The 20,275-nt window shown below is 45.5% G+C and overlaps 2 protein-coding genes across 9 annotated transcripts in view; one reads left to right on the top strand and one right to left on the bottom strand.

Moving 5' to 3' along the window:
* FHL1 (four and a half LIM domains 1) overlaps window positions 1–11,312 on the top strand; it is a 28,899-nt gene extending 17,587 nt beyond the window's left edge. For 2 of the 7 annotated variants that reach the window (XM_039722518.1, XM_039722520.1), the window contains exons 2-6: window positions 6,845–7,026; window positions 8,012–8,189; window positions 8,660–8,829; window positions 9,395–9,581; window positions 10,329–11,312. In XM_039722518.1, coding sequence (XP_039578452.1) covers window positions 6,871–7,026; window positions 8,012–8,189; window positions 8,660–8,829; window positions 9,395–9,581; window positions 10,329–10,486 — 849 coding nt within the window. In that variant the 5' untranslated portion in view covers window positions 6,845–6,870 and the 3' untranslated portion in view covers window positions 10,487–11,312. Of the gene's footprint in view, window positions 1–120; window positions 273–2,787; window positions 3,047–6,844; window positions 7,027–8,011; window positions 8,190–8,659; window positions 8,830–9,394; window positions 9,582–10,328 lie in introns of those variants that run through there. The other 5 variants (XM_039722517.1, XM_039722515.1, XM_039722513.1 and 2 more) reach the window with 5 other exon arrangements.
* Window positions 11,313–12,025: 713 nt separating this feature from the next.
* The window catches only part of MAP7D3 (MAP7 domain containing 3), a 43,223-nt gene continuing 34,973 nt past the window's right edge, over window positions 12,026–20,275 (bottom strand). The window contains exons 15-21 of one of the 2 annotated variants that reach the window (XM_039722512.1): window positions 19,119–19,299; window positions 17,924–18,028; window positions 17,637–17,690; window positions 16,770–16,863; window positions 16,155–16,353; window positions 14,765–15,060; window positions 12,026–13,438 (exon numbers count right to left, since the gene is read on the bottom strand). In XM_039722512.1, coding sequence (XP_039578446.1) covers window positions 13,431–13,438; window positions 14,765–15,060; window positions 16,155–16,353; window positions 16,770–16,863; window positions 17,637–17,690; window positions 17,924–18,028; window positions 19,119–19,299 — 937 coding nt within the window. In that variant the 3' untranslated portion in view covers window positions 12,026–13,430. Of the gene's footprint in view, window positions 15,061–16,154; window positions 16,354–16,769; window positions 16,864–17,636; window positions 17,691–17,923; window positions 18,029–19,118; window positions 19,300–20,275 lie in introns of both variants that reach the window. The other variant, XM_039722511.1, reaches the window with a different exon arrangement.

Below are 20,275 nucleotides of genomic sequence, written 5' to 3'. Positions count from 1 at the left end.
TGGGCAGGTATTTGACTGTTGCCTGCAGAGACCTAGAGGTCTCAGGATCCTATTCTTCTCCCTCAGATCACCTAAAATGGTAAGAATTTCCAAGGGGGATTAAGGTTGAGATCTCTGGGGAGGGGAGTGGACATCTGGTAGGAGTCCTGTCCATATTAATAGCCTCAGTTTAAATGTATGTTATCAAAAGGGGCAGCTCCTTATCAGCCTGTGAACTCCATTACCTGAGGGGCTGCTGTGACTGCTGGCCATGGCTTTCCACAGGCACACAGGTAAAGTGGCTGTGCTGCCAGGTGTTGTGGGAGTGCACCTGGTGAATGGGGAGGAAGGTTTTGCTAAAAGGCTCCTATGCCAGAGAAATTACTTTGATTTCAGACTCAAACCCCAGCAATCTGCAGCTGTAACTCCTGATGGCAAATGGGCTGATAACCAGGGGGAGACTGGGCTGGAGCAGAGTGCTGGTGGTGGCCTCATTTGTTTTGTAAAATGCATTGGATTTTAAATGTTTTTGTATCTGCTGCTGTGGGAAGGCTGCGGCTCAGCTGATATCTGAGCAAGACTTGGTGAAAATGGGGGACAATTCTCCTCTTTGCTTCAAGTTTATTGCAGGGAGCAGAGAAACCCAGGGCAGAGGAGAGACCAGTGTGTGTAAGCCCAGATGGTTTGCTCTGCTCTGGTGGGAAGTTTGTGGTTAGTCCCTCTTCTCTGTTTATCTTTCAATTCAGATGGGCTGACCCTTACCAGTGATAGGAAAATGTTAATTTTTCCATTAACACAGACAGGAATCTTGAGATCATATTTTACTTGTCAGGATGGTTGTCTTCCCATCCTGACTCATTCCTCTAGCCCTGCAGCTGAAGACAATCAGGAGCTCTTTGGGATTTTTGAAAGCCTATCTCTCTCTTAGCAGCTGTTTTTGTGCATATCCAGGGTTTATTCACAGCCCTACAGCACAGAGGCAGTGTCAGTGTGGGGACAGGGTGTCAGGGGGCACAGCTCCCGTGGGCACCAAGCTCAGCTGCTGCACACCAGGAGCCAGGGGTGCTCCTGAGACCTGGGAACAGGGAGCATCCTCAAAGCTGGGCAGAAAGGCACAGTTTGCTGCTCAGCCTCCTGCCCACCTTCCCAGGAGGAGGCACACACGTGAGGCTGCTCACACAGCACGTAGCTGCTTGTGGGATGCACATATGTGTTATTCAGGGCACCACTGTGAGTAAAATCTGACTTCTGTGGTATCATTTGATGTAAGAAGATGTTTAATTCCAGCCCACAAGACTGACCAGTGCTGTAGCATCCTTCCATTATACTCTCAGCTATGTAATTTTTCTTTCTCCTCTTCCTCCGGGGATGTCCCCTGCAGCAAGAGCTCACAGGCTCAGTGCTGTGCTGTGATGTAAAATGCTGCAGGGTGTTCCGAGCAGATGCTGAGGTTGGACTGCTGCTGCCAAACAGTCACAGCACAGCATCTGATGCTGCAGACCACTGGGAGCCCCAGGGCAGCCGTGGGGTACCACAGTGCCTGCTCAGGGTGGGGCTGGGTCCTCCAGAGCAGAGGAAACCTCATTTTGGCACCTGGGTGTGAGAAGGGCATCCAGCTGCTGAGGGGCAGACCAGTGCTTAGCTGGGAACACAACAGGGGAGTCTCAAAGGACAAAACTTAATGCAGCCACAGAGTGAGTTAGTGACCAGGATTTGTTTAGTTTTGAAAGGTTTGGACTTTGTTGCTTAAACTCTGCCTAAAGTGCTCAGCCTTACTCGAGGCAGTGGTGCCTTGTTAGCCTTCACTGAGCTCTGCACTGAGTGCCAAAGCAATCCCTGGGGAAAGTGTTTGCAGGGATGGGCCAGTGATTTTTAATAAATGGCATGTCCCTACTTCCCTGGGGAACTGTGGAGGTTTAGTAATGACTGGGATGTGCTCACACATGGTGGCAATAGGACCGTAGGGAATGTTTCTGGCAACTGCCTGAGGAACTTGGAGCTGTTCTTGCTCTAAATAAAGAAGCTTTCATTTTATCAACAGATTAATTTTTGAATTATAGAGTATGAGACTCGCACGTGCCCCAGCCTGGCAATGGGAGAGCACAGCTCTGGTATTTTCAGCCCTCCCAGCAAAAACGACCTACAAGAGATGTCTTTTCTTTCTTTTCTTGGGCTTTGCAAATGTTTGTTGCCCAGGGCATTGTGCCAGTGCAGTCCTGAGTGTCACTTTGCATTTGGGATTAACAGGATCCTTCTTTTAAGGGTTTCCCAGGTATTTATAGCAAACCATGCGACATTGCATAGAGGAATGCTGAGAATAGTAACTCAGGTGACAGACCAGGGCTGCCAGGACTGATCTGAAACAGGCAGGTGTAGCCAGTGCCTGGCAGTGTGGGGCTGTGTACTCAGTCTGCTGAGAAAAAAATAAAACTAACGTAGAATCAAAAAGCACTTTTCCTTCCATATGCAACTGTGTGTAGGGCAGAGGGTTAACAACTCCAACCTCATCTTCATTCTTAAGTGGCAGAATAATCTGTAAAGTGTAAGTACAGTTTCTCTGCTTGTGTTTAGAGACTACACTTCAAGTTCTTCCTTGGTGGTTTATCACATTTAAACATATTCCCCAGAGACATTAGCACATAGCCTGTGCTAAGTGCTTTGCTTATCAGCTGTGCTTCAGCTTCCTTCCCTGAGTGCTTGGGTTCCATTTATTATTGCAAACCATTGCGATGCTGCTTTGGGTTTTTGGCTGAGCTGGGATGAACCAGCCCAGGGTGATGCAGGAGCCCAGCAGGAGGCAGGGGTCGTGTGGATGCAGCAGTTTTTGTGGGGTGGCACTCCTTAGGTCTGCACCCTTCCCATCCCAAAGCTGGCTGTGCTGCAGGGTGCAGATGTGGCCCTGACCCTCAGCCAGCCCTGGGGCTTGGTCTTGGTGCCACTTAGAAGCCCCTGGGGCCCAAGTGTTTGAGGTCTCTGGAGGATGGAAGCTGTGGCTGTCCAAGGGCTGTTTTTGTAAAGTAGAAGATGCTTTCAGGGGACAAGCGGCAACTGGCACCTCTGTGGTCAGGTAAATGTTAGGGTTGTATTCCAGTGGTCTTTGTGCCAAATACCCTGATATCTGAGAAGGCCACTGGCCTGGCCTTCTGCCCTCCAGCTGCAGCCAAATCCATCAGGGAGCTACATTTAGAGAGCACCCTGCCAGGGCTGGTGGGACTGGGATCCCTTGCTTAGAGTGAGATTCATTTCTGGAAGTATGGCTGCATTTTTCTCCATCTTATTGAGTGTTCTCTAGGCTATTTAAGGATGGGCACATTCTGCATTTTCCCCTCCCCCCAGCTGCCTGTGCTTGCTGTTTCACCTGCTCCTCTCCAGCAGAACAATCCTCTGCACATGCCTGGGAGGGGGAACAGCTCCACCCTGTCCATGCTTTTCCTCTGCTCTCTAAATCCCATTCTGTGGCCTGAGTGTCGTGCTGACATGAGGTTTGGATCAGTGCATGTCCTCAGGGTATGAGATTCTCCTGGGGCTAAACAAGACACCAGACTGTTACCTTGGAGATGCCATAGTCTGGTGTAAAGGTACAGCCACAAAAACTTGTGTTCAGGTGACTTCCCAGCTAAAACACCTGCATGTACTGCTCTATTTTCAGCACAACAGTGTGAAAAGAAGCACAGAGGTTCAGTGCTCTGGGTTTTAGTGGTGGTTTGGTGGGTGCTCTCCCTGGTTTTGGGTTGCTGTACCCCTGCTGTGGATCCCTGCCCTGTGCTGAGCATCTGCTGCACTGCTCAGGTGGGAAGTGATGATGAGGGCACTGAATAAAGACCCCAAGGAAGTGATGATTTTTCCATGTACCCAGTGTACCCCTGGTTTCATAACCTTCCTACTTTTCAGATAGTAAAGACAGGCCAGGGTTAATATACCTGGAAGCTTTGGAAAGCTGTGCTGTGGGGACCTGGTGCAGCTGGAGGGTGAACAGGTTATTAAGGAGATAAACAACTCCAAACCCATGACCTGCTGCCAAGCAGTCTTTAGAAATACATTTATTTTTATACAGAGCACGAGAAATAGCTGCTCTGTTTACCTTCCATGAGAGGGGACAGGACTGCTGAGGGGATCAGCTGCAGGACACTAAATGAAGCTGAGCTCTGAAGTGCCCACAGATGTTTGCTCCATTTGGGGAAAATAATCTGGTGGTCCCAGCACTGCTGCTGCTGGCCTGGCGCTCCACTCTGCCACACCCTGGTGGCTTCCAGGGCTCTTGTGCACCCTCCCCTGGGTGGGCTGTGCTGTGGGATGCTCTGGCTGCTGTGGGATGCTCTGGCTGCTGTGGGTTCTAGCCACGGCACAGGTGAGCAGAGCCCAGGAACTCAGGAGTGATCGTGCTGAAGGCAGGAAGCCTCTGGAAAAGCTCGAAGCAAATTCATGCCCCTGGCTGTGCTTGAGAGGGGTTTTCTGGTGTGTGAGATGGCACGAGGCAGGCAGAAGCTGCTGGCACAGCCCACCTGGGGGCTCCAGGCCCGGTGTTAATTTGCCTGTGGAGCTGCAGAGCTGCTGTGATAAATGTGTCTCCCATTAGCACGTGATGTGTTGCATGGGAACACAGGGTTGTGTTGCTCCCTGAGCCACACTTTCAAGATTATGTGTTCAGGTTGAAAGCAACCCTAAACCTGAGACCAGGGACGTTCCAATACCATTTGCCCTGGACTCTGCAATTGCATTTCTTCCAAATAAAACCCTCCTGCTTGCTAGAGCTCTGCAGAGCTCACATAGTTTCCATGTTTCCCGGCTGTTTATCCATTTCATCTGCTTGAACAGGTACCTCAAAGCCCTTGGTGTAGTTGTCAGCAGTACATAGCATCCCCTGGCCTTGCCAAGGGATTATTGCCAGACCTTGGACCCTCCACAAAGTACAATTCCTACCAGCTTGGCCTCCAGCCTGCCTCTGTCAGTTTTAGGGGCAGGAATAGGGTGTGAACAGAGCCTCCACCTCTGCTGCAGCCTTCCTATATGAAACTTTTCTTTAGGGCTCTCTGTCCTGCTTTCTGAAATATAAATCCTTCAGCTTGTTCTGGCCCTATGCTATTGAGAGGGTGACAAAGAGGTGATAGTGTGATGACTCTTGGGTTTTAAAGCCTGCAAGGCACCAGTGTGAGTGGCACTCTTCCTGGGCCCAGATGAGGCAGGTGCTCTGCTGTGGTGGCCAAGGGTCCCTGTGCAGGCTCCTCTGGCTCTGTTCCCAGCAGTGTTGGGCTGGTCCTGGTGTGCTGCAGGGGTCTGGTGAGGCTGGGCCCTGTCGCTGATGTACATCTGGAGTTACCGGGGTGGGCCCATGACAATCCTGTGAACAGGTCTTTAGGCCACAACAGGGCAGACCAAGAGCATCCTGCAGCCAAGGGTGAGCCCAGCAGGGTCCCAGTGACCCTGCCTTGTTGTGAGGGCTGGCAGGTGAACAGGTTATTAAGGAGATAATAATAATAAAAAAAGATAATAAAAGATAATAAAACTCCACAGCCAGGAGTGACACACCCCAGAACCCCTTCAGGTTTGGTGTTTAAAGGCTTGGAGCAGCACAGCTGAATGAGCACTGCTGTACCCCTGAGCTCTGCAAGGAGCAGCTCCAAGGCAGCCCCCAGGCCTGGCTGGGGTGGTCCAAGGAGAGGCCACGTGAGGGAGGCAGCAGCAATTTGTATGGCCTGCCTCTGTCCTCTCCCTTCCTTGCTCTGTGCTGACACTGCTCTGTCAGGAAGAGAGGACATTTCCTCTTGGCAGTCCCTGCTGCCAGCCCACAGCCACATTCCCCATCTGGCTGGTGATGACGAACAGGGTTCATGGCTGTGTCCCCGTGTGTTTGTCGTGCAGGGAAATGGGCTCTGCAGTGCTGGGGCTCTGGGCACCAGAGGCAGGGATGGAGCTGCCTCTCTGGGACTCCATGGGCTTCTCTAACTCTTATATTCTCTCCCTGGCAGTGCTCCAGGCCAGGCTGGATTGGGCTTTAAGCAACCTGATGTAGCAGCTGTCCTTAGCAGGGGGTTTGGAACAAGATGATCTCTAAGGTTCCTTCAAACCCCAACCAGTCCAGGATTCTCTGAATCCTGACAGAGCCCTTGTAGCCCCTTGCATGAGTGTTGATGGCTTCTGCTGAGGAAGGGTGCATGGAATGGAGGGAGCCATCAGCAGGAGACTGGGAGTGCAGGAAGGGATGGGTGTCCGGGGAGAAAGTGTGAGCCAAAGTGGAAAATCCTCCAGTCAAGATTCCCCACACCCGCTGACAGCTCCCTGACCATGGTGGAACATCAGACCTTGGCAGAGCCTTGATGGTGTGAACTGAAAAATATCTCTCCCTGGAGGCAGTTTTTTCCCTTGTTTTTTGGTGTTTTTTTTTTTTTTTTCTTTTCCCCTTATGGTTTTATATGTGAAAGCCTGGTGAAAAGAGGCAGCTGGAAGCTGCACAACTATCCAGCACAAAAGGCCTTGGAGGGCTGCAGCTGGCTGTGGGTTCAGGCTGAAAACATGGAAACAATTCCACTCTGCTCATGTTTGTTGGTGACTTGTGCACACAAATGAAGTGGTGCCTCAGCCAGGACCACACTGAGGCCTACAGTGATGAACTAAGGACTCCCAGGGAGTGATCAGGTGTGCAGTGTGTAAATAAACCAGCCTAGCATCCTTCCACTTAACCAGGGGATGGGGAAAAGTCTGGTTTGGGATTCTGCTCTCCTCGAGTGGAGCTGCTTTCTCTACAGAGGAGCCCTGAGGAGTGTGGTAACACCACCACACGCTCACTGCTGAGCCATGCACAGCCCCAGGAGGCCGGAGCAGCCGCCAGGGCCCCAGTGCTGTCCCCTCAGGTGCTGTGCTCTTGCAGGGCCTGGCAGCTACACCGTGGGCACCATGTCGGAGCGCTTCGACTGCCACTACTGCCGCGACCCTCTGCAGGGCAAGAAGTACGTGCAGAAGGAGGGGAGGCACTGCTGCGTCAAGTGCTTCGACAAGTTCTGCGCCAACACCTGCATCGAGTGCAAGAAACCCATCGGGGCCGACTCCAAGGTCAGTGCTGAGCTCCTCAGTGGGCCACGAGGAGAGGCAGAGGCTGATCTGTGTTTGCTCTGGTGTGGCTCTGAGCAGCTCTTTGGGAGTGTCTGGCTGCCAGCCGTGTGCTCATCAGGCAAAGAGCGGTGCTGGGGTGTGCACAGGGTGCTCAGGGGGGGCTGCTCTGGCACAGCATCTCATTCCAGAGTCTAGATCCAGCCACATGACCAAATGCTGAATTGCCCTGGAGAGAACTGCAGGGAACTGGCCTCCATAGGGCCTGCAAAACTCATAATTCTGGGCAAAGCACTGAGGTCTGATTTTTGTCAGTTTGTCAGATGCTTATTGCTCCACAATGGAAATCAATAAACTCTCTGTGTATATATATATATATATATATAGAGAGAGAGAGAGAGCATTTGGATGGCAAGATGGTTCTGCTGGTTTTTTTTCCCTTATGCTAATTTATAATAGTATCTCTGATGTTCAGACACTCTAACACCAGGCAGGACATGAAGAAACACAAACTGCAGGACCTGAAAATATCTGCAAGCCTGGTGGTTGAAACTGTTTTGATCTCCATAAAAACTGGAAATTGGTTTGTTGCTTATGTATAGAAATATGGTATTACTGAATTCATTAGCATACACCTTCAGGGCCAGATAAATGTTGGTGGCAATAATAATGTACACCTGAACTAGAGGGAATGTAAGTACCTGAAAATTTGCAGGACCTCAAATCTCCAAGCTGTTGGTTTGAAGCATCTTCTGTCCCCCTGGAAGTCCAAAGCGAATGTGATTGTGTCAGTGGGTTTGGTTAAATGTCCTTCCCTGAAGTGCTCGAAGAGGAGCTGTAGCCCTACCCACTGAATCAGACAAACTTAGGAACAACAAATCCATCCTTTACAGCCCAGGCTGGTGAGACAGGAGCTTGGCTTTAGGGCTGCTCAGGGGGAGAGAAAAGCTTCTCAACTCCTTCCCTCCTCCCTTTCTGTTCACTGCAGGAGCTGCACTTCAAGAACCGCTACTGGCACGACAGCTGCTTCCGCTGCTTCAAGTGCTACACGTCCCTGGTCAACGAGCCCTTCATGCTGAGGGAGAACAACAAGGTTTGGTGCAGCAACTGCACTGCTGCTGAGGATGCACCCAGGTGTAAGGGCTGCTTCAAGCCCATTATTGCAGGTACTGTGCCAGTGTTGGGTCTGAGGGCATAACCAGGGGGGTTTGTCAGGCTGTGGAGGCTGCAGTTAGGGGTTTGGGCATGGCAGTGGAAGGCTGGAGCACCTCAGAATAGTAAATTTTGACTGTTGCTCTCACCTGTCCGTTTTATTCAAGTTTTGAAAGGCTGCTTTGCCATTAACCCTCATGTAGATAATTAACCCTCATGTCAGTCTTAAACTATTTCTACCAAAAGCTTTGCTCAGCCAATCAAGGTCCTCAAAGGCTCAGGCAGCTGATAACTATTTTAAGAAAATCTAGCAAGCCCTGGCTAGAATCAGCTACAGAAATTACCAGCTCATCCCTTGTCTGCATTCCTGAAATCCTGGGCATAGCTATGGACAGGTCTTGTCCACAGATGTTACACTGCACAGGGGGAAGGGTTTGCCACAGGCCTGAAATCTCCCAGGACAAGTTATTTTTATCTGTTGTAGGAGACCAAAACGTTGAGTACAAGAAGATGGTCTGGCACAAGGACTGCTTCACCTGCAGCCAGTGCAAGCAAGTGATTGGATCTGGGAGCTTCTTCCCCAAGGGTGATGACTTCTACTGTGTCTCCTGCCATGAGCACAAGTTTGCCAAGACCTGTGCTAAGTGCAAGAACGTAAGTCCTTTCCCTCTGCAGAGGCAGCTGCCAGAACCAGCCCTCGTGTGCCTCTTGGGAGCTGGGAGGGTGAACCAGCAGGCAGACCATGCTGAGGCTGTACCAGTGCTGATGTTCTTCCCCTGAGATACCAGTGGCAGCAGCTGCTGCAGTGATGGGAGAGCTGATGGTTCCTGTGCATTACTGGATCTGGGCAGGGGTGGCTGGGTTAGCTGATGGCAACACTGCAGAAAACAACTGATACCAGTCTTGCACTTGCCTTGGGGATAGTTTAAGCTCTGAAAGGTATTGAATATTCAATAAGTGAAACAGTAGTTGTTTTACAACTTCTGCAACTGATTAGTGTGGAATTTCAGTTACTGCAGGTAAAAGAAAGCATTATGAAAGTGCCAGGTAGGTGGGATTTCAGGTTGGAGGGACTCAAGTGCACTGTGCAATTAAATTTTGATGTAAACTTGGGAAGATCCTCCCCATGACAAAGCTTTCCTACCCTACACCCCTTGCCTGCGTCACCTCTCTTCTCCCCTGCCGATTCTAAACCACATCTCTGCTCTTTCTCCCCCAGCCCATCACTTCTGGAGGCCTCACTTACCAGGAGCAGCCTTGGCATTCCGAGTGTTTCATTTGCTCCAACTGCAAGAAGCAACTGGGTGGGAAGCGCTTCACAGCTGTGGAGGATCAGTTTTACTGCGTTGAATGCTACAAGGAGTGTGTTGCCAAGAAGTGTGCTGGATGCAAGAATCCTATTACAGGTATGTTGGGTTAAATGCAGCTCGAGGGCAGTGGGTGCTGAAGGTCAGGACAGTGATCCCCCAAAGACAGGGAGCTCAGGGATGGGTAACATCAGAAGCAGGTCTGGTAACCCAAGCCCAATCCCAGCATTTTACATGTGATCTGACTCTTGAGCCACGTGCTTGTGCTGGATGGAGGCTGAGCTGGTAACTGAGCTCTTCTGCCCCTGCATGTCTCAAATTTACCTCCTTCAAAACTCCCCCAACCAGAACTATTCCCATCCATATCTTAGTTTGGGACCCTTAAGTCTAAAACAACTGGTGTTTTATTGTCCCAAAGGGACATTTGTACCCCTTCTGATGTATTTTACACTTAGAACTCACTAGATTACAGAGCTCAGCCCTGAAATGTGGGCACTGTCCTGCCAGATCCATGAGGCTCACATTCCATCCTGCATTTTAGAGCACAGATCTGAGCCCACGAGTGTTTACCCAACCTGTCCTTGCTCCACATCTCTCCTTGACTGTTTGCTGGAGAAAGGAGCCAAGGTAAAACGTTATTGCAGAGACAAGCCATGCAAGCCTTATGCTTATGTTTATTGAAGAAGAAACATCAGAAGATGCCACAAAAGCATGGCTGAGTTGCCATTTGGTGTTTCAGGCAAGCCTAGGGCAGCAGGGGCAGCAGGAGCAGGCAGGGCTGTTTGGTGGGAGAGCCCAGCCAAGGCAGCGCTACTATCGCCGTCCTATAATTGTGTTCTCTCCTAGCAGGATTTGGAAGAGGAACCAGTGTGGTTAACTACGAAGATGAGTCCTGGCACGATTACTGTTTCAAATGCACAAAGTGTGCCCGTGGGCTGGCCAACAAGCGCTTTGTTTGCCATAATGGAAAAATTTATTGTGCTGAGTGTCCCAAACGACTGTAAATGAGCAGATGTAAGATGGATTTTAAAGGCCTGCTTTCCCAAACAGCCCTGGTAAAAGAGCAGGTTTTTGCATGTTGAGAATTTTAACTTTTTCCATTTTAGTGTAAGAACTAAATTAGCCTCAATATACTGGGTTTGACTTTTGAAGATCTTGCAGTACAAAAGCATGTAGCCTTGCAAAAATCTAACCTTGTTTCCAAGTAACTCCTAGTATAAAGGCTTGAAATGCTGGTAGATTTAGAGATCCACACACTGCATCATCTGTGTGTGGCTTAAATGAAAACAAATCTAGTTTTAAGCTTATCTGGTATATGATTAAGCTTGGCACTTAACTGAAGTGGGTTTGACAAGGCATGCACCTCTGAGACAGAGATGCAAAGATTGCATGTGGGATCAGAAGGATCCATTATTATGCTTCTACAAGTACAGCTACACAACAAAGACTACACCATTAATAAGTAATAAATACCTTAGCTTACTCTACAACGCCACATTGCAGCACATGTACGGAATGGCTTCATCTTACAGATAACAATGTTTTGGCAGTGACATTTAGCTTAGTTAAGTTTCCATAAACTTGTTTTAGTCTTGATTTCCGTGTGGTTTGCCTGCAAGTTTTCCTCATCAGCTTTTTTTATATCATTGTTTAAACAAGGCTGTCTACGTACAATTATTAATCCATTAACAAGTAGTAAATCTTTCACCTACAACATGCACATGCACTTACAAGTGCCTTAAAATAGCTCATACAAGGCTAGCTCTCCTATCATGTCAGTGTATGTTTAGCAACTGAATAAAAGTGAGACTAGTGCCTGCTTGGAATCCATAGTCTGGAATTTTATTCTTTTTTTTCCATTTTGATATCTTATATGATTGACATTCTTAGGGCTGAGCTACTGAAACCAAGTCTACTACATTGGTAATGGCAAAGTAAGAGTCAGCTGTGCTGTCACTGCACCCTTAAATATCTGAGGACTAAAGCAACAATTTCCATAAACTAATTAATTTTTTTAATACATAACTGACACTGGACCATCTGCCAGAAACAGGCTGTGTGAAAAAGCCCTTTGGAGAGCATATGTACAGCCACTGTTCATGCACAGACCCACCACGCTTCAGCAACCTGAATGCTGGTTTAAGGAGGTTTTTTTCCACAGTAGTGAAATACTTTATCAACTGGATCTGCTCCAGCCATTCCCTTTCAAGAACTGATAAAGAACCCGTGCAAGAAAATGAAAAGGCAGCAATTTGCTGGTCACTGCTCCACTGCTGGACTCACCCTCACAACACAGAGATGCTGCAGGGGAAAGGCAAAGGCTGGCAGGGAAAAGCAGGTTAGAGAATTCCTCAGTTCAGAACACGGCATCAGCATGGACAAACACAGCAAGAGCTGAAGGTGTTAGTGCAAATCCCCTCCCAGGCTGCTAGTGTGGCAATCTGGAGCAGTTAGAGCAGCACCAGAGTGCATCCCAAGGCAGGCCAGCATGGCGAGGGGTGGAGAGGCCTGGTAAGGTCACATTTAACATTAGAGAAATAAAGCATTGTTCAACTGCAAAGTTTATTTAACTGTGTGCATGTATTTACACAGGGCTGGATCGGACCAGCCAACAAATCCCAGCACAGAAAAAATACCGGCATCTTTGTCAGAATGATTGTCTCTGCCAGAACAAACAGCTATCATACAAAAATACACTTCTCCTTTCACCTAAGGCACTGCTCTAAAGTCTAAAACAGTTCTACAGGATCTCTGAACAGCAAGAGGGAGGAGGCTGAGGGCTCTGCTGCAGCTGAGGAGCAGTTCCAGCAATGCCACTGCAGCTGAGGCATCAGCCAGGGGCCTGTAGCAGGTTTTGGGAGAGCTGCTCCTTAAAGCAATGACCTTAAAGGAGAGCTACTCCTTAAAGTAATGACCTAGCCAGTCTATCTGGTACAGGAGACATCAGAACCAGGCTGCATTATTACTTTTAGTAGCAATCTTCAGAAGATGCTTCGTTAAACTCTTCATGCTGAAAAAAGCAGGCAAATTCAGGTTAAATAGATTATTTAATGCAGGCTTTAGGGGAAGGGAAATATATACGGAGTTTGCAGCCACTGTTATAGAGCTGGAACTGGATGGAACACTTGGAATAATTAACATGAACAAAACATGACTTCAATGGTCTAATACTGTTATGTACACAATAAAATAATACTTCCATAAGTGTAGATAAATAAGTAATTCAAAAGGAAAACATTTTTAAAAAGCCTAACACCTTAAACTGCACCAACAGACAAATCTAGGGACTCAACATTTTTGTAATATATTAGAGCACAAGCTGAAAAATGTTTTGATGTTTGCCAATAGATTAAAACATATTAATGATGGTACAACACTTGCATTTTGAAACTGCCAATATTTTCACATTAGGTAATAAGGAATTTTTCTTCTCCATTCAAAATTGAAGATACTCAATTTTGCATTTTTAAATAGCACATGAACCAACAATGAAACAACATTTTTCTAGACATTAAAAAGGGAGTTCAGCTTTAACATACACTGAGTGAGTCTTTTATTTCATCAAGATCATTTTAGAAATATGCAAAGTCTGCAGCTAACTGGGGAGCCTCCAGTGGCATGTTCTACATGATACTGATATGAAAACAATAATAAAAAAAAGACTCAATCAGGTTACTGTAAAGTCTGTAAAAGGGAAACAAGAAATACTTGAACTAGGAAACCTTATCTAACAATTAGCCAAACGAACAAAAAAAGAACATTAGCACAACAGTTTCCCTGAAATGTTTCAAGGTGCAAATTAGAAGTTTGTCATCCCTCCCCTGTTGTTTTTTGCAAACTTGAAGATGGATAAAGGTAAACAAGCAGCTTTTCAAAACAAGGCCTTCGGTACTTGAGAAAACACTGGATTACTGAAGTGCAATCAGATTATTTCCAGGTCTCTAGTGTTCACAGTTCTGTCCAAAGAGCAAAGAAAAGAAAACATTTAACCATCATAACTGTGTGTATGCCACATACATCCATCATCACTGTCAGCCTACATCCAGGAGTGAGCACAGAACCACTTGGTCACTTACAGTCCAAAACCAGGTTTTCTTTCTTTTTACAGGAATATTAGTTCTCAAAGTTATGTACAGAATTCTTAAACTGTATTACATTTAAAATTTTTCAAGTTCAAAATTAAAAGGCCACACTTCCTTCACTAAAAAGTTAATGAGTCTGATCACAAGAAAAAGTGAAGAGCAGAACCACAAGAAATGTGTGTGTTCCCATGGCTCTGCCTGTTTGGCCTCAAGGGAAGCCTCAACAACAGGCACAACAATCAGGGTGTGCCCATGGAACTAAAATCCACAAGACGCAGAGTGACAGAGGAGACTCAGCAAACAGTTCAGTCTAGGAAAGTGCCACACTTTAATCAGAGAAAGTGCTACACATCACTGGAAGGAAATGTGGATAGCAAGGCTTGTTCTTCCACTAGCGTTCACTTCAACTGATCACACAGTCATTTATCCCACTGAAAGAGATCTCCTGTGAAAACAGCCCTTTGGGGTTTGGCTCCAACACCAGAGGAGTCCAGTCTTACATAAACTGGCTTCCTGAAGCTTCTCTGACACACTATGCCCTGTACTGCATCAGGGCTTGGCTTCTCAAGCACATGTGGCTTGACATACAGCCTTGCCTCTTTCAGAAAATTCAGAATGTTCTCTGTGTGTACAGCTTTATCACTCCTCCCAAAATGTAACACAACCATCTGTGGAATTTCAGGTTGGTGTTACTTGCCTCAGTGAAGTGAAAGACTGCTGCACAGTAAGTAGAGAGGACAGCTAATACACTGCTAAGAGTCTGAAGAGGCCTTGTAAGACCAATAGGTCAGCATCAAAAACAGAACATGCCTAGGAGTGAAAAGGTCTGGTGTGCAGAGCTACATCAGACACCTTTTAAACTGTTTTCAAAAGTAACATGTGCCATTTAACATGTCTTAGAAAAACCTTAAATACAACATAAGAGCTTCAATGCTGTTTGGAACTTCTCAAGGGCTCAGCTGTGTCTTTGGAAGAGCCTTAAATGTTGGGCCTTATCAAGTCCCTAAAAAGGCATCAGTTGGTGACTCCTTTAGACAGAATTCAAGTTAAAAGCACTAAAGAGCGAGCCTTCCCTCCAGTCTACACATTGGAAAAAGTGCCTTGAAAATAAGAAGCTGTAGTTAAGGCAAGGAGAGCAAAATGCAAGGAGGTGAATTGCCTAGCCAGGGGAAGAGAGACAGGGAAGTCAGCTTGGATTACCTGATGAAGCATCTATAGGTTTGGTCAATGAATTCACTGCACCATCTTCCTCAAAAGCCAATTTGGGGCTAGAAGGTAGTGTAGCAGCATCATTCAAGTTTTGATTACAGTTACCAGCAGAGATGCTGTCCGAGCTCAGTTTGGTTGACTTGGAATGTACTCCAACATCAATGAACTCCTCAAAAGTCCATGAACCAGATTTTCCATTGAGATTCTGAATAAGTCCAATTGTATGATCAGCTTCATGAACACCCAACTTCCCCGAGTCATCAATAATCACTTCTTTTGCAGGATGACTACAAAAAACAGAGAATGGAAAAATAAAAAGCTTGTGTTGCAGTTTCCACGTGTTTAACCTTACATTGATTCCAGGACAGATAATTAGCAGTCTGCATACTCTGCAAAGCACTGAATATCCCACAGGGCACTCACAGACAAGCTTCAGCTGCCACACAGGATCTCCCATCCAAGAGCCAATGGGGAAGAACAACTCTGCAATATATACTCATTTTTTATTAAACTAACAGCCCACAGGTAAGGTTTCTGCCTCTAGAAATTTGGTATAAGAAAGTAAAAGTTTAAAGCTTTGATTATTAAATCTTGATTTTTGTAGGGTGCATTTTTCCTTGTTTTTCTCCAGCTAAGACTTTTTGAACACAAAACTAAATCTCAGAAGACCAGCAATATTTAGAACAGATTCAAAATCTAAACCCAAATTATGGATCAATTTTCACTCATTCTTAGGACAATCATGGAAATGTCTTTATACTCCATCACTGGAGGAATGACATTAATTTATCATTACTTTAAAGAAGTGTTCAAAATGTCATTTCTAAATCATTAGCATTTAGATGAGCAAATGGAACAAGCATCAGAGGACAAATTTTCCAGTAGTAGGTGAAAAAGCTTTATGTTAAAAAAAAAAAAGAAACAGTAAAAAGCCCTAATTCCTCACTAAGGGAAGCTTCTGCATTGTATCTGGTGCTTCAGCACAACTGAAAGCATTCTAGAGCTTTCTGTAGGTTATTCTTCCTTTTCAGTGTTATCCTCCTCCCTCTTGTTCAATGTTTTGTTAATGAGAAGAACTCCAAAGCATTTAAATGGAAGAGGTTTCAAGCCAATGTCAGTTTTTATAACCAACACTGCCATGTTGCTGGTTGTGTGTCTCACTTCTCAGCACTGCTAACATGGTGCCATCTAAACAAACAATTATCCTGAGCTGCCTGCTCTGTGTGAGGCTGGGAGCTGACAGCACACACCACAAGGCTGGAGAAAGGCACACAGACACCACAGAGCCAGCAAGGTGCTGCAGACAGCACTGCACTTATTAAACACAGACAAGAGCCTTCTTGTGTGAGAGCTAAGTGCTCCCACAGGACAGCACACTCACCTGGAATCCTTCAGCTCAGTAACAGACAGAGACCCCTTGTCACTTTTCAAGTCACTTCCATTCATGAACACTTCAGTGGCCTTCACCTCTGACTCATCTTGTGCCTCAGATTCTGCAGAGATCATGCTTTGTGCAGTCTCTAAAGAATCCTCTGCCTCCCCCTTGACGTCCTGGAGCAAGTCAACACCATTTAGCTTTCCTGAACGTTGTGGGGACAGAGGGAGGAGAAAAAATTAAATACAAGGGAAAAAAGAACGTGAGTAGCAGAATTGTTATTCTAAATTAATAAAATACAAGTGCCAAAATAGCCTTTCCTAGCCAAAACCTGAGGCACTTGGCTTCAATAGATTCATTTGTCTATAGACAAGCTGCATATATCAACATGAAATTAGTTTTTCCATCTTCAAAAATCCATTTGTAAAATGAAAGCATGCTGCCTGAATTTCACTCTTAAATCATTTTGACTGATTCTCTGCTCAAGAAGGGAGTCCCCCTGGCATCTCTGGGACTGGTGTCTCAGGCCATCCCAGTGCTGTTAGGACTGACCTTTTCAACAGAGCTTAAACACCACTGAAACTCGCTGCCACCCAGGCCTGACTCCCTCAGCTTCCTCACCTGGTTGGTCAGCCTTCTCAAGAGCCAGCTCCTCCTCCTCTTCAATGTCCTCTCCCTCCATCACCTCCGAGACAGACTTCCCTTCATTCTGCAACTGAATTGCCACAGTGTTACTTGGGACAACTCCCTGTCCTCCAGGGTTTCACAAATTCAGTCACAGCCCCCACACCAGACCGTTCTGTGCCCACAAGTGAGGCCACATGAGTTCAGAGGCTCACAGACATCCAGGGCACCAGCCACACCTGCTCTGCAGAGCCAGAGCCTGTGGGTCCCACTTCCACCTCCCACCTATTATTCCTGAGTTCCTTTTCCACTCTTTTCTCCAAGGTGTGTGCTAAATTTTTATTGATTTTCAGATACTGGAAGACTTGAATATCTGGAATGTTCAAAGAGGAAAACTATTCCTCAATATGCACAATTTTTCACAAAACTTAGGTCACTGCATTAACAAAAATATATCCAGTTTATTGTAGCAATAGCAATCCAAAGAGAATTGCTGTAAGCAATTCTTTTGCTTTAAGCAAACAGATGATGCCAGAAATCTAAGTTTTCTGAGAAAAAACAGTCCTGGCAGAATGCACACAGTTAAAAAAAAATCCATTACTAACCAGTGTTGGGTTAAAACAGTGGTTTAAAAACCGGTCAGGAACTGATATTACCAGACAACATTGTGTCTATGGGCCTGGAACAAAAATGTAACAAAGACTCTTCATGCAGAAAGCACAGCAGAAGAATGTGTGCAATGGCAAGCAACTTAAATTATTCTGGTGCACCAGAACTTTGCACTTCCTGTGGAAACCATTTTGTGTAAGGATACAAGGCAAAAAGTCCTATTCTGTCATTATACAGATCCAAACAGAAAAGTACCTTGGATTCATTTTGATCTGATTTCCGTGTTCTTTTCATTATTTCTTCGATTCTCTGTTAAAACATGAAGAACATTTACAATGACAGACAGAACTTTGTATTTCAGCATTCTGGTTAAAATTCATCAATCATAATATATTTTCATATTTCATGAGTGTACTATTTTCATCATTGTTTTTGAATTTCACAAATCAAAGTTGGCAGCCTTTAGAAAAACACACTTCTATTTAATTGCATCTGAGACCATTTGCCTGTTCATTTTAGGCTGAGAATTCAAAACAGGCTACCTTTTTTCTTTCAAGCCTTTCCTGCATATTTTGCTGCATAATCCTCTCTCTTTCCAGTCGCTGTCTTTCAGCCTCTTCTTGAGCTTTTGCTTCAGCTTCTTCTCTCTGAAAATAAAACAAAAAGAAGAGAGCACCCAGTGCATAACTTATTCCCAACAGTAAAAAGCAAAGGAGTTACAGAATCTGTTTCAACACCAACAGGAACATCAGACAATCACTATTCAATATGACCACACATTACAACTAAATGTCAATTTCTGACATGAAATATATATTACTATGACATAAAAAACCTGAAACCAACTATATTGAGGTAATGCAAATGTTCTGAATGTTGCTGAGCTACTGTACGTTGTTGTTCAGACTATGCTTTGGGATGAACATTTGGCTAACAAGGACAATCTATAAGGTAACAAGACAGCAATTAAATTCTAAATTTGTCAAGGTTAACTTAAAAATCTTGGCAGTCAAGTATTGCCACCAAGACACTTGGTGCTGAACTCCTTCTACACTGGACAATCTTTTCCAGTACAACTGGAAAGAAGATAGAAATATAGTTAATACTCTGAGCAATTGTTGTTAACAAACATTTAAAGAAATACCCAGACACATGGCAAAGCCATTCACAGCTCTTTGAACACAAATAATTTCAATGTAAAACTGCTTTAGTTTCCAGAATTAATCTAACTTAAGGAAAGCCTGCTCTCTGCAGAACTGCTCCCTTCAGTTCAAAGGATGCCTTTGTAAAGGTACTTGCTGTGGAAGACTATTCAGCAACAGGAAAAGCAGACTTGGAAACACTACCAATCTTTCTTTGAGAGGAATCAGAATAAACCAGATTACTTTCCAGACAGACCATCTCCTTGTAACTCATAGCAGTCTGCTGGTAAAGTGGGCTCAGTACAAATATTTTACATATGCAAAACAGCATCCCTGATGACTAAAAAAATATTCCAAAATAGCTGCTTCTGCCCACACTTGAATTTATTAAATGCTAGGGGAATAAAAATCACAGAGACCAGGGCAAGGACAGGACCGACACACAGCCTCAAATCCACCTCAGCCAGGATGAATTCAACCTCACATGAGGCCTGACAGAGATTTGTCAAAACCATTCTCTGAAAGAAAAATCAAAAACAACCCTCTTGAAAGCACAGCAGCAGCTTCTTGCAGGAACCCAGCTGGAGGCCCAGACCTGCTGCTGAAGCTCTGCGAGTTTCTCCTGCTCCTCCTGCTCGCGGCGGATCCTCTCCTCCTCAGCCTGTCTCTGCTGCTCTTCCAGGGTCACTCTCCTCTCCTCCTCCTGCTTCCGCAGCTCCTCCTCCCGTCGTGCCTTTTCCTCAGCTGCTCTCCTGGCCATTTCTTCTTCTCTGATTCTAGAATTTCCAAGGTACAGATTACTGGGTATTTATTTCTTTAGAAGTGTGCATGCATAAGAGACAGAGTAGGAAAGCAAGAAAGTTTTAGGCAGTCAGAAATAACTGCATAAAGACACTTACTGGTGTGGATTTACAAATGCCAACATCCAGACTTGTCAAAGTGAAAATTGGAATAACTTGGAAGAAATTATCTGTGAGTAAAAGCTCTTTGCTAATTAAGTCAAAGCAGGTTGTTCCAATAATGGAATATTTGATTGAAAACTGGATTAAGCAATGACCATTTAATAAAAACCATCTGCAACCATGACATGAATGAAACTTACAATCACTGTCAAACATAAATTTAGTGGGATTTCCTAAAAGATTCTTCTATAGCCTGAATTCAGAGATACACTGAAGGTGCACACTGCTCTTGCAGACATACAGGGCAGATCTGATGACATATTTCTAGAGCAGATTATATGCAAGTTTCTGACAGCATCATATCCACAACTGGGAAACAGACAAAATCTGTCATTCCACCATGTTTATAGAAGGCAGGTGACCCCAACCTAGAATAAAGTTAGTCATTAACTTAGCCACTTATTTTAACAACTTCTATGCAGTGAACCAAATGCACACTGATTTACCACTTTGAATTACTTGCCTGCAACATTCCTGATCCATATTTGATACCACTAAAGTGAAATTTAATGTACCATCAAACCACTGCCTAAGCTGATCAAAGGGAAGTTTGATACAGAGAGTTTGACTCTTTCAAACCAAATATGAACAAACCAAACACAAGTGGTGCACAAAGCACATTCTAGTTGTGAAACAAAAGCCCTACTGGTGTCTGGAAGGAAAAAGAAGCAGTGATTTCACAGGGACTGTGCATTACATATGTACTGAGATATGAACTGATGATACACACAGTAACAGGTTGGTGCCAGTGCCTCTCAGCTTCAGGAACTGTATTAACATTTGCAGGAAT

The sequence above is a fragment of the Passer montanus genome, unplaced genomic scaffold, assembly GCF_014805655.1.
Source record: "Passer montanus isolate IOZ18808 unplaced genomic scaffold, ASM1480565v1 scaffold49, whole genome shotgun sequence".
NCBI lineage: Eukaryota > Metazoa > Chordata > Aves > Passeriformes > Passeridae > Passer > Passer montanus.
Note: the sequence above shows the minus strand (reverse complement) of the source record. Positions and strands in the feature narration are given on the sequence as shown.